Below are 12,371 nucleotides of genomic sequence, written 5' to 3'. Positions count from 1 at the left end.
GACCTAAGTAACCACCGGCCCCTGTTTCTTCTCTGTGGATTTTCAGCGGATTTTGCGCTCGCTCAAAACGGCGCCGACGCCTACAATGACGACGGCTTACCTGCGATACAACCTTCTTTACGCTGTCGCGTTAATATAATAATTATCATCGTCATCGAAGCTTCATGCACTGCCGAAGAAGGGTTTCTTTCATTGATATTTATAAATATCTTCGGTGTAGACACTCTAGCACCCCTTTCCCCTATCTCAGCAGATCTAATCTAATCCCTTCATATGGATCTGTCGCCTTCTACGTTTCCCTTGCCTTGGAATCAAACCGGTTACTCTAAAAGGGCAATAGAATATCTGCTGTCCGCAGTTCGAAGTCCAGTGAGTCGCGTTAGTTTTATTGCCTACTATACACCCTTTATGTCTTCTTACCTTGGGATACTTATTTTCCATGCCTCTCTACGCTGGAAAGAGGTGACTGAACCTATTGAGTAAAGAACAAGCCACCTGAATAGTGCTCTGCATGTCCAGTACCATCTTCACCGGGACAGTTCATGAAAAACAAGTTGTTAATATTTATCTCTAGAACAGCGCCCAGTTGCTTTATTGTGGTTAATACACAAGGCATACAGAGAAGAAGAAAAAATGAAGAATACGATGCTATGGCTCATGTTGCAGGAGGCATGTGGAGATTAGGTTTATAGGATGCCTTTATATACACCACACTTCATAACCTTCCTGACTGCACCAAATAATTTCTCCATCAAACCTACAATGAAACCTGGTAGAGCAGCTGGCTGCCGAGCTCCTGGACCTCCTCCCTCATTTTTATGATTCCAAGGCCGAGCAAACCTCCCTCTCTCTCTAACTTCCTCCCAATCTCCCTGAATTCGTGCGTTGGTAAGACCCTTGAGCTAACGGCCCTGACTCGCCTCTGTAATTTTCTCGAGGAGAGAGAGTTCTTCCCCCATTCTCTCATCGGCTTCCGACGCCGCGTCTTTGCACAGGACATGTTTCTGTTTCTCCAGCATACCTTTCTGTGACCTACCCCAACTCAAATTCATGCACTTGTGACCGTCGATGTTCGCAAGGCCTTCGACGGTGTTTGCCACGACCACATCCTTCCTCAACTCGCGTCCCTAGACTGGCTCCCGCATGTACTCTTATATTCGCTCATTCCACTCTAAACGTTTGGCTCGCTTTCGAGTATACACCTATTTGTCCCACCCCCCTCCCCACCTCACCCGTGGCATATCTCAAGGCTCTGTTCTCTCTCCTACCATTTTTAATCTGGCTATGGCCCCTCTAGACTCCCAGCTAGCTGAAATTCCCGACCTGCATCATATATTTTACGCCGATTACATCACTCTCTAGTGTTCGTCTGGCTCTCCCGGTCACGTACAGGACATCCTGCAACGTGGCCTCGATCTCATCGACTCCTTTCTCACCACCGCTTGCCTCTCTCCTGCTCCTGAGAAATCCGAGCATCTCACCCCCTTCCCCACGTGTAGGGTAGCAAACCGATTATTCTTTCGGTTAAGCTCCCTGCCTTTCCTCTTATATATCCTCCTCCTCCTTCTCAACCATTCCTCATACAAGCGCTCACAAAAACTCTTCCTCTCTCTCCACCTTTCTGGCTCTCACATCCCTGTCATCACGCAGTGCAAAGCTCTTCGCTTCCTATAGCATGACACCAAGAACGTGCAAGCCCTTCAGCAAGCTGTCACCACCTGCCAATTGGTAACCCACCTGCTGCGGCGCACGATCACTGGGCACTCAGGTCTTCACGAGGCTCATGCGTTCCGAGTTTCCCACGCGTTGGCCCTCAACAAGGTATTACGCCCTACGTTTCCTTCACTAAGACTCAACGCTCTCGAGAATGCCCTTGTGGGCCTCTACAAGGCAGCTCTCAACCTCCCTATCACTACCTCTACCACTAAGATCTTTGCCACAGGCCTTTTTCATCCTCCCCGTTCTCTTCTCACTCTCCATCGTGACTCGCAGCTTGCCCGGCTTTTCCTTACCCGTCAGGATCAGTGGTTATTGACTCAAGCGTGTATCTCGCCCATTCCCATCTCGCCGTTCACCTCTGCTATTCTCAGCCCGGCTCCCAATCATCATATCCTCCCCCTCCCGACCAACATGTCCCCCGTCCTGCACGCCGGCCGTCGTCATGCGGCTGTGCAGCACGATTACCCTCTCTTTGATACCCATGGTGTAGCCAACACGGATGCCTCCTTCGTGGCTCCTCGAAGTTCCGGCGGCTACGCCCTGTACCATCCCCACCTCCCCGTTCCTGAAACCCACACCAGCATGCCGTATCTGCGTCCTGCGCACGCATTGTACCTCGAGGTCCTCGCCATTCCGCATGCCCTCCAGTCATTTGCCCTCCTTCCCTCTCTTCAAGAGTACACAGTCTATTCAGACTCACAAGCCGCTACACACCACATACAGAATCGCACCGTAACCCCTTCTCTCCAACGGGACGTCGAACGCGCGGTCTCTGAGCTGCAGCCATTATCTTTTTCCTCCGCTGGGTGCCTGGGCATTCAGGAATTGACAGCAATGAACTGACCCATCAGCTCGCCCGTGACATACATTTCCGGGCACCGTTGATCCCTTGGCCCTAGCCCTCAGAGGATGGTGGGAGACTCACACTACGCAGCACCATAAAAGAGGTCTACCTCGAGCTCCGCCTCGACAGACGCTTTTACCCTCCCCCTCGTCTATCACTCACGATACCGTAGGCTCGCCTTTTTCGGAACATCAAATAAATGCTGTCATCACCCCATATCGCCTCTTTCTTTATCGCTATCGATCGAACCCAACTGCCCATGTATCTATGCGGACCTTGCCCTTTGCCTCATCTATTTCCCGGCTCCTCAGCAGTCGGGTTCTTACCCCCCCCCCCCCCCCCCGTTCTCTACCCAACACCACCTGGCTCGACTGGCTTGGCGCTGAAGGGGAAGAAGAACAGCGAATTCTGGTCGCCCAGGTAGTCGACATGCTCAGCCTGTAAAATATGGCCGAATAAAGGCCTACTGCTATTACTACTACTGTTAAATTTGATCTAAGTGTACGTTCACCTTACACTGAAGTCATAAGCTTAGCCCATAAAAGGTTATGATGACGGGGAATACATTTCGCATGCCAAAAAGGAGTGTAAGCCTTACTGACGGTAGCATAAGGTTAGCTTATTATTCAGCTTAGCGCTGTTAGGGCTATGGCTGGTGGTTTGTGCATATCAACATTGCTAGGAATTGAACACGCAGACCAAGTAGAGAAAAAAAAACTCACGTATAGCGCTTTCTTGTCGCCCTCTTCCGCGTGCCCCAACGCAATGAATTCTCACGTCATTATCTTAAATTTCAGCCTCGCATTCGTTGTGCAGAAACATAGTTATGGTATCAACGTTTTACACCAGTTTGTACGGGCGTACAAGTGTTTTCAGTCCTTTAGTGAGTGAAAAACAGGCACTGCGAGCGTTTGTGTTGGCGCATGAAGCCACAAAAACGCAACCTCTGCAATCGCAACGTCAATCATGGCCATGTGTGCTAAAACATCGCTATCATGTCGTGCTTTAAAGCGACAGTGAGGAGAGCTCTATCAATATTTTTTTCATAGCAAAATTCGATAGTTCGGCATTTCATGGCTTTGTTGCCACTTGGTCGGCAGCGAAAGATGCATTTATTTCTAAGAAATTTGGATTAGAAGTTGAAAAAGTTTTTCCCGCCGCTGATCCAGTGCCGGGTATCTGCCGGGTATGTGGCGCCATCTGGCGACGTCAAGGAGATTTGCGCATGCATTCGCTGCGCGCGGGCTCCCGGAACTCAGGTACCGGTAACGGGAACACGGTACACGGTATTAATACCTTCGGCCTGCACTTCAGCAACCTCAGCCCCAAAGAGCGTAAAGTAGTTGGAAGTTGACTGGCACAACCGGGAACGTTTCGCCGGGCAAGAGTACGAAGACTCAAGGTGCTCTTTACACTGCAAACTGCCTCGTACGATCACCGAAAATCGTGCCATCATAGCTTTTCATCGACAGTGGCGATCATCTGACCAACCTTAACAGGTTCCTTCAAAAGTTAAATAGCATTTGGAGCGGCACTTGTAGTTCCTCTGCTGTTCCGCGCTTGTAAATCGAGGCGCGTCAAAACCACGCGGACATGCAGAGCGCATAGACGCGAAGCGCCATGATATACCGAAACTCATCTGGCCGCCTGTGGCCCCGCTAAGTATTGATTTTCTTCGCTTACAACATTCAGGTTGTCGTTTGTCGATCTTCCTTGTGTGGTAAAAGCGCACTATTGGTTTCAAAACAAAACTTACATCAGTATTCAACCGCGCAACCTTCGCTCGTCAGCCTCAGAGATTCGTGGTTTCTCGTGTCCTAGTGTTGCTAGAACCATTGGTTCTAGCATCACTGTCATGTCCTATGACGTCACACGCTTGTACTTGTGAGTTTGGCCTGTGGCGGCGATAACTGTATTTTGGTTCTTGCTCTTTTCTACGTTACAAGAGCTTTGTTGTCAGTATGAGTGGCGTTTTTTTAATCAGGAGCTGGTATTCTGTCGATACAAGCCAACTTCAATTTCTCCTCAGTGTCCCTTTAAGGGCCATGGCAGGCTCCTTTACTGCAGCACAAGCAAGCTGTTACGACGTCAGTAACCACATCATGTGCTCTGTTATGTCCACATTAAGTAGTGTGGGCAGACACAAAAGAAATAAAGATAAAGCTGCCCAGCCCACACCACGCTTAGGCCCACCGTGAGATAAAGCATTTTTAGAAAGTTTATGGCTCAGGAAAAATGCGCTCTTCTTGCATTCACATGAGAGAGCTTTTCAAGCATGCTGACATCAGTAATAATTATCTCATGTCCTCGAGTCTTGGTGTATAAAATTTAAACGGTAACGCAAGGTACTTACCTCTAATTTCACCTTTTCGTTAACAGCTAGGACTTTCGTTGAATAGCGTGGAATGGTCAAGATGTGAGTTGCGTCTGCGTGCTCGACTTGAAATTGAAGCTCTCCTGCGAATAATTTATCACGACTTTTGAATACGTTCCGAATAAGGGATAATACAACGTACACTCTAGGGAAGTTATGAAGCAGCGCACTTCAAGGAGTAGAGTACTTTAAGAATAATAAAGATCTAAAAATTGATCTTTCTATTACGATACTATGTTTTATTTGAAGCTACACACGCTCATAACGAACTTTTACAAGGCTGTGCAGGCTTGGCTTAAACATGCGATATGCAAGGCCGAAAACCACGTAGCGTTCTTCCATTGATCGCAACAGTAAAACTTCAACAATTTTGTGCTGCTCGGTTAAGCACAACAAATTTTACCACCGCTCCCTTCAAGCCTAATTGCTTCAACACGTTCTAAGGTTGAAAGAGGAGCGCTTCATCTCATTGTTAAAGACAAAAGGAGAGCTAGTCAACTGCCACTTACTTTCGTTCAGCACAGGGTTGGAAAGCAGCACCGATGCTCCCGTGAAAGTGAGGCTGAAGAGTACCACCATGTTGTCCACGCTGGTATCCAAATGAACACAGACGCAGTGTCCCGGCCCTACGCCATGCGCCTGGAAGCCAGCCGCGAAGCGGCGAAGACGGGAGAAGAACTCGCCTTTTGTCAGCTGCGTTTTATCGTCAACCTGCATATCGTGAAGTTTTCGGGCTGCTTAATGGCGACGTGGGTGTGGAAAAAAAATTAAAGAAATAGAGTGGTCGCTTTGGAATCGCCTAGGAGGCAGATGTGGCTGTGATGTTGACAAACTACGGTGCATGCTCCGGCGTCAGCGCAGGCTTAAACAGCTTCTGCAGTTTTGTTAAAGAGGACCTCAGTTTGTAAGCGGCAGCGTTAGAGTTCACATTCCGAGGCGTGAGTCAAACAGCGGCGTGAACCACGAAGTTTGCTAATTATTTGAAAAGGTCACGTTACTTTGTGACGTCATCACAACCTGCCCATTGCGGCAAGTGGCAACTCGCCGACTGTTTTGTGTGCAACCTGCAACCTGCCAACCATGGCAGATTGGAATTAAATTATTAATTGGTATAGAAAGGTTGCACGGTCGGGGGACGTCATCACATCATGATGTGCAAATACCAAGGTGGGAACATTGGGAACTGTGATGCTTATTTATTTATTTATTATTATTTCTCAAAGGTCCACAAGGAGATCATATGAGGTATGGTCTGAGAAAATTCTATTATTTTGGACACAGATAATCTTCGATGGCGGATTTGAAATGAACTGGATTGATGATGGTCGCCCCCTTGAATGGAAGGCCATTCCAGTCATTGGCTGTTCTAAGGAAGAAAGAATGCTGACATGTTACAGTACGAGTTTTCTCGGGGTAGGCGGCGTTAGGGTGGGATTTACAGGATATCCGATGAGCGCGTGTGATACGAGGGGCATCGTAGTTAAAGGTGTGATACAATCTGTCGTACAATGAATGTGGAACATTCGCGGGAAAAAAAAATAAAATTTGGAAAACTACGTGACACTGTTAAAGAAATATTGACGTTAATGGTCCATGCTTCGGATATGTAGTAAAATGTTTTTTTTTAACTGTTCCCATCGATAGCATCAAACAGGTAAGTGCGCCATAGAAAACCAATGCGGAACGCTTTTCACGCAAGCAAGAACGTTAAGAAAAAAAAATATAGTGAGCGACCTGGCGATATATTAAATGTCATAAATAAATCTTACATTATATGAAAAAATATTGTTCAAAAACGGTTTACCGCTAAAAAATGCTTTTGTCCAGAATTGTTGGTTATGAAAGCTATCGCATTTCACCGTCAGGGTGAAATGCAATGTTTTTGAAGTGGCTTCATTTTAAGAAATACTTCACAAACACTTGTTTTAACGTGAAAAGTTTGGCTGCGAAACAATAAAGCAGACAAGTGAGCCCCGCTCTGGAAATAGCTGATTTTATGAATGCAAGAGCTGTTTCTTAAGTTTTGGTGCATCGCTATGAGATAACTAAAAATACATTCATTTAAAGCAATGCAGTCATCATGCTCGACACGCGCTTGAAACTGGTATATCATCAATTGTACGCTTCAGGCCACCACACCTATCATAGCTTAAAATTGAATGGTATCCATAAACAGAACAGCATAAAGAAATCTAGGAACTGAGTGGGAATGATAGGCACCAGAAATAACTACGGGTACTGAGAATCCCGCTCTAAGAATTGCACACAAATATGCTTTCTCACGAGGGGAGCAGCTATTGTTCCCACATAAAGGAAGCCCACAAGAAAGTCATCTTTCTCTTGTGTTTGACGGCGATGATCAGCTGTTCGCATGCCTTTCAGCGTTTATTCGTCACTCTGGGCGCAACTGGTTCACAGTTACACCCCCTAGCAGAAGCATCGGTTATAGAGTAAAAAGCTCCTTGTTAGCAGGACGGCCTCGTTAGAAAGCAAACAAAAAATTATCTCTTAGGAAGGCGATGCTCAGTGACTATTGGAACGAATGAGCACACTCACCCTTTCCAGCTGCTTCCACGACGGCAACCAATAAAAAGGCCACACTGCGTTCTGTTCTTAGCCTGCTTGAAGGAAGACTTGAAAACTACAAGCCCGTAAGACTCCTACGTAAGTGCTCTTCTACTCAGGGTCACTAGTCTACAGAGACCCACATTAGCCAACGCCAACTGATGTTAGTCCTTTTAATCTAGTGCATGCACTAGAAAAATTTAAGAGATTAGGTATCGAGTATAATCGTCATTCCTTTGCTTCATTTTCTCAATGTAGCCTCGATTTATTTGTTTTTTTTTTCACAAAAATGAAACATTTTGCGGTGCGCGCTTTCTTTCTACTTTTTGACGCTGTGAAAAGGATAGGTCTAGCTAAAAGCTCTGCTAGAATCAACTCGGATATCTGAAGGAAACGCTACTTAACGCGTTTTTTTCGTGCTCATGAAACCATTCTCGGAGTTGCCCTTGTGGTAGCGGATGATTGATTTATATGCTGCATACCAGTAAAGGTTGAGTGCTATGTTGCGGATAATCACAATAAGTGAATGACAGCTGCCCCATAGGCCACGTTACATGCAAACTCTCAACATCTCGATTGTTGTACCTTTTAATTTCGTACTTTAGTCGTCAATGAAGTGCTCGATACCTCTGTGCAGTAGGAGGACAATGAGCGTCTTACCAGTGCCAACATTTCGGGAGACCTTGTCAGAAATTCTTTCATGGCGTTGTACACCGAACACGTAGGGATGTCCACTTTGGGGTACGGCGAGTACACGATCCCGTCCTTGATAGTCGCCTTCATCTCGACTTGGTTCTTTGACTGCTTTGTTTCCCTGATCAAGACCAAGTCGCTCTACTACTGACTCTTTTCAGACGGACCTCTGTTTTCAGAAAGAGATCAAATAGGTGAGAGAGATTATGCACCCTTTTATCTAGAGTTGGCAAGATCAAATCTCACACACAAGTCAGCTGCTTCATTCATCTAACGTTTATACAGCAGATACCAAAGCGTTAAACGCATGCGAGCTCACTGAAAAACAACGCTCGGTCTCACATCAATAACAGGTGTGTAGTATAGATAAAAGCCGGAATTAGTCATCGCGCAGTATCCACTAACATAACGTAGCAAGGAAGACATTTGCAGGAACATTTTCAGTATTAATTCGTTTTAATCCGTAGGTACTGACTCCCAGTACCATCATTTCCGCTAAGCTGCTTGTCGCGTCGCTGTTTGCACCACGTGTGCCAGGCATGCAAGCCGATTTGGCCGAAAAGTGAGATCTAACTTATTGTATAAATTTATTGCGTTGGCGGTCATAATATAACCGTTGTTGTCCGCAAGGTCTCATTGAACTATGCTTTCAATGCTTCGGCTGACCGTGGCGCCGACGCTGTCGCCTATCGGTCAGTTAAACAGAGCGCGAAGAACTTCGATGAATATTCGAAATGGACCGATGGAATACGGATAAAATAAGCACACACGCTGCAATGGTAGCAAGAAAGCCCGCTGGCACCTGTTAAGGGTTGAATAGACACCGAAAAAGCGCTTCAAACGCCGGAGAGAAATCATAATGCTTCAGGTTTACCTTTGCTGAGGAGCAGGCCTTGCTTTGGTTCTGGCAGACTCCGGTAAAATGCTATCCTGCGTGGATCGGTGCGCGTATTTGCGGTCTCTGCTAATGAAACACCAATAGACTACAATGTCGTCTGACACGTGGGCCTCCCGAAAGGTGACTGCGCCTTTCTACGGCCGGCACTTGCAGCTAATACAAGCTAGCGCATACAATTGATGTGCTGTGCCTTGTACTTTGTGATGTACTTTGCCTGTGAAAGGATTGTTTCCTTTCCTAGTGGAGCGTTAAGGAAAAGAGCTGTCAAAAGAAACAAAGTATTTGAGCATTCAAACCTTAGATTGTGATACTGCAGCAGTAAAGAGCTCGCACAAACCCAGAGCAGACATCCGCTGTTTCAGACGCTGAAATTACGGTCAAGCAGGACTTCCCGTTTGATGGAAGCCTATAGCGGATGAAGATATGCTCTTTCGTTTTTGTGGAATACCACATAAATATGCCAATGAACACTCGTGGGTAGGTGACATGGTAGGGCACCGGATGTATTTTTTTACTATACTCGTTCCGTGAACCTATTTTGAGCGTTTCGCTTTCCCAGCTAAACTCAGAGGTTTTCTCATGTTAAGTTTTCGTATGATAGCTGTGGGGTCGTTTCTTAGTTTGATATTATTTTGAGGCTACGGTGCGGTTTAATAAAGGTGGGGACAGAGTATGCATATCGGTGCGTCAAATTTAGCAAGAAACCTTAACCTAAGTGAATTTATTTATTGTGAAGACTTAAATACTCTCCTTTTATTCTGAAAATATTTTTACAACCCTAAAAGTTCCCACATCAGGATATACGCTGATTAGAGCCTGAATATAATTCTTCATATAAAACTGGGTGTAACGTCGGAGAGGTAAACGCAGATTCGACTTTGGAATTATGCCCATACAATTTTCTTCACATGACCTGTAAAAGCCGGAAAGCAAGACTAAGCAAAACGGACCGACGCATTAATTTTGATGTTTGTTTAAAATTTCAAAGGTCCTGTTTCAGGGACAACCAAAGATAATAATCAGAGCCTAACCCTTGCTCTATTAAAAAGTTTATATCTAAATCTTAGCGAATTTGTTCCGCTGTAACTTTTTACTTAAACCAATGTTACAAGTGGATATTAACTTGAAAACACAGCATAGATGTAATGTTTAAATGTTGAGCACGAGCTACCTGCGGTGCTCTCGCCGTACAATACTTCATGACCCGCTATGAATTGTACAAATATACGGGTTTCTACATTACTCGAATTTAATACAGTTTAATTTTTGCTCTAACAACATGCTTCATAGCGTAAAACTGAATATAACAACGTAACAGCTGTTGTTTATGCCACGCACAGAAAACCATGATTACGTGACAGCTCGTTTTACGGACCTAAGGTTTCCTTCAATGTGGCATACCAAACTTCAAGTGAACTTCACTGACCATTTCCTGCTGAGTGCGCCGATTTGGTGCGTTAATATACGACGTAGTGGAGAGGTGCGACACCAGGCTGGACAAATACTGTTCTTTGGGAGGGGGGGGAGTGCATAGTCGGCTCTTGTCACCAGGGTCAAGCTTCACCACAAAAGTAGTTATTAACCACGCCGGGGTGGCTGAGTGGGTGGTTACAGCGCTTGGCTGCTGACCCGAAAGACGCGGGTTCGATCCCGGCCGCGGCGGCCGAATTTCGATGAAGGCGAAATTCTAGAGGCCCGTGTGCTGTGCGATGTCAGTGCACGTTAAAGAACCTCACGTGGTCGAAATTTCCGGAGCCCTTCACTACGGCGTCCGTCATAGCCTGAGTTGCTTCGGGACGTTGAACCCCAATAAACCAAACCAAAAGTAGTTGTTAAATTCCATCAACAGATGCTATTTCTATTTTCTCATTAGAGAACATCACAGCACAGGATTTTTTATCGCGCTCCTCCTGCACACAAACCGAGTGCCCTGCCTCAAGAAGCTATCGCTAGTAGCCGCGCTGCTAAAAGGGAATAAATGGGATGCGATAGGGCTTAGCGAAGTTATGAGGAGTGATGAAGCATAAACTATATCAAAGGGCGGGCACGTACGACGCCATTGCACTGAAGTGGACAGACGGAAACTAGTTGCGGGATTCTTGATCAATAAGGCTACTCCTGTGTATATAAAATATAGGCTGCGTAGCACATACTTTATTTAAGCTTAAAGAGACACCAAAGGGCAAACAACATTATAAGTAAGACTAGACTCACAGGTTCGCGTCACGTGATCAAAATGCGTAATTTTCACAGACAACAAATCTTCAGCAATCCAGAAAATTGCGTAAAAGTGCAGTACACCTGACGCCACCACTTCCGGCTTCGCAAAAGTGCAGTAGGTGGTGTATTTGTACGCTCCATCGGCGAATGCTATTTCACCTTCAGTGGCCAACTACCTTCGAAATACGAATAAAGAAGCGCGGCGAGCACAGCCAGGAATGCGAAGTCCCACAATACAAACAGCCCGCGACAGACGATGCAGTGAGAGGCTCCATGCAAAAACGAATGCCGAGTCTTTTGCTTCGGATTCTGCGCTGTAAGCCTACGTGTGGCCTCTGTACGCCACAAGATCAGAACCGCTAACTCTTTAGTTGAATTCACACTCTGTTGTGCTTATTAGGTGGCCTGAGAAGTAGTTTCATTCTCACTACAGCGGTCAAAACGGCTGCTTGGGCCCGACTACGAGTGGTGCGGAATTGAAAAGTATTTGGTTCTTTCTTGGGGTCGGCGCTCATCCACACACGCGCACGCAAGCATGTTGTCACCGTCCGAGGCATGATGCGAATGCATGGTCTTCCGTGTTTTCTGCGCAGTGTAAAGGGAATGTGCTTTGAGATGTGATGATTATTGTCTGAGAAGTACCACGTGCACGCATTATCACTCTTTATTTAGCTGATAAAGGAAAGTAGGAAGGAAGGAAGGAAGGAAGGAAGGAAGGAAGGAAGGAAGGAAGGTAGGAAGGAAGGAAGGAAGGAAAAACTATTTCAACTAATGCTTTTTCTTGCGGTTTAAGGGCATCTGCAGAGACGTCTTGGTTCTATCCCCAGGAGCCTTCTCTGTCGAAGTCGTCCGCCCCTAATCAATGGTCGGTTGCCCTCAGTCCAGGGCTCCGCTAGCCACTGCCGTCCGTTGAACTCGCTGTACCAGACCTCGATGGTCTTCACAGCGGTCGCTGGACAGCAGAGTCTACCATTGCTCCGCACTCGGGTTTTGTATATTGGGGACCACGTATATGTTTTGGCAGGCCCATGTGGTGTGATATAGAGTAGGTTTTTCGT

The 12,371-nt window shown here is 46.2% G+C and overlaps 1 protein-coding gene across 1 annotated transcript in view; it reads right to left on the bottom strand.

Annotated features, from left to right (window-relative positions):
* LOC149359291 (luciferin 4-monooxygenase-like) overlaps positions 1 to 8,285 on the bottom strand; it is a 38,844-nt gene extending 30,559 nt beyond the window's left edge. Inside the window, exons 1-3 of the mRNA XM_089569010.1 lie at positions 8,163 to 8,285; positions 5,447 to 5,648; positions 4,917 to 5,020 (exon numbers count right to left, since the gene is read on the bottom strand). Of these exons, the coding sequence (XP_089425136.1) occupies positions 4,917 to 5,020; positions 5,447 to 5,648; positions 8,163 to 8,285 (429 nt within the window). The remainder of the gene's footprint in view (positions 1 to 4,916; positions 5,021 to 5,446; positions 5,649 to 8,162) is intronic.
* Positions 8,286 to 12,371: the final 4,086 nt, after the last annotated feature.

The sequence above is a fragment of the Amblyomma mixtum genome, chromosome 2 (genome assembly GCF_055824585.1).
Source record: "Amblyomma mixtum isolate Tamu chromosome 2, ASM5582458v1, whole genome shotgun sequence".
Taxonomy (NCBI): Eukaryota; Metazoa; Arthropoda; class Arachnida; order Ixodida; family Ixodidae; genus Amblyomma; species Amblyomma mixtum.
This window is presented reverse-complemented; position numbering and strand designations above follow the sequence as displayed.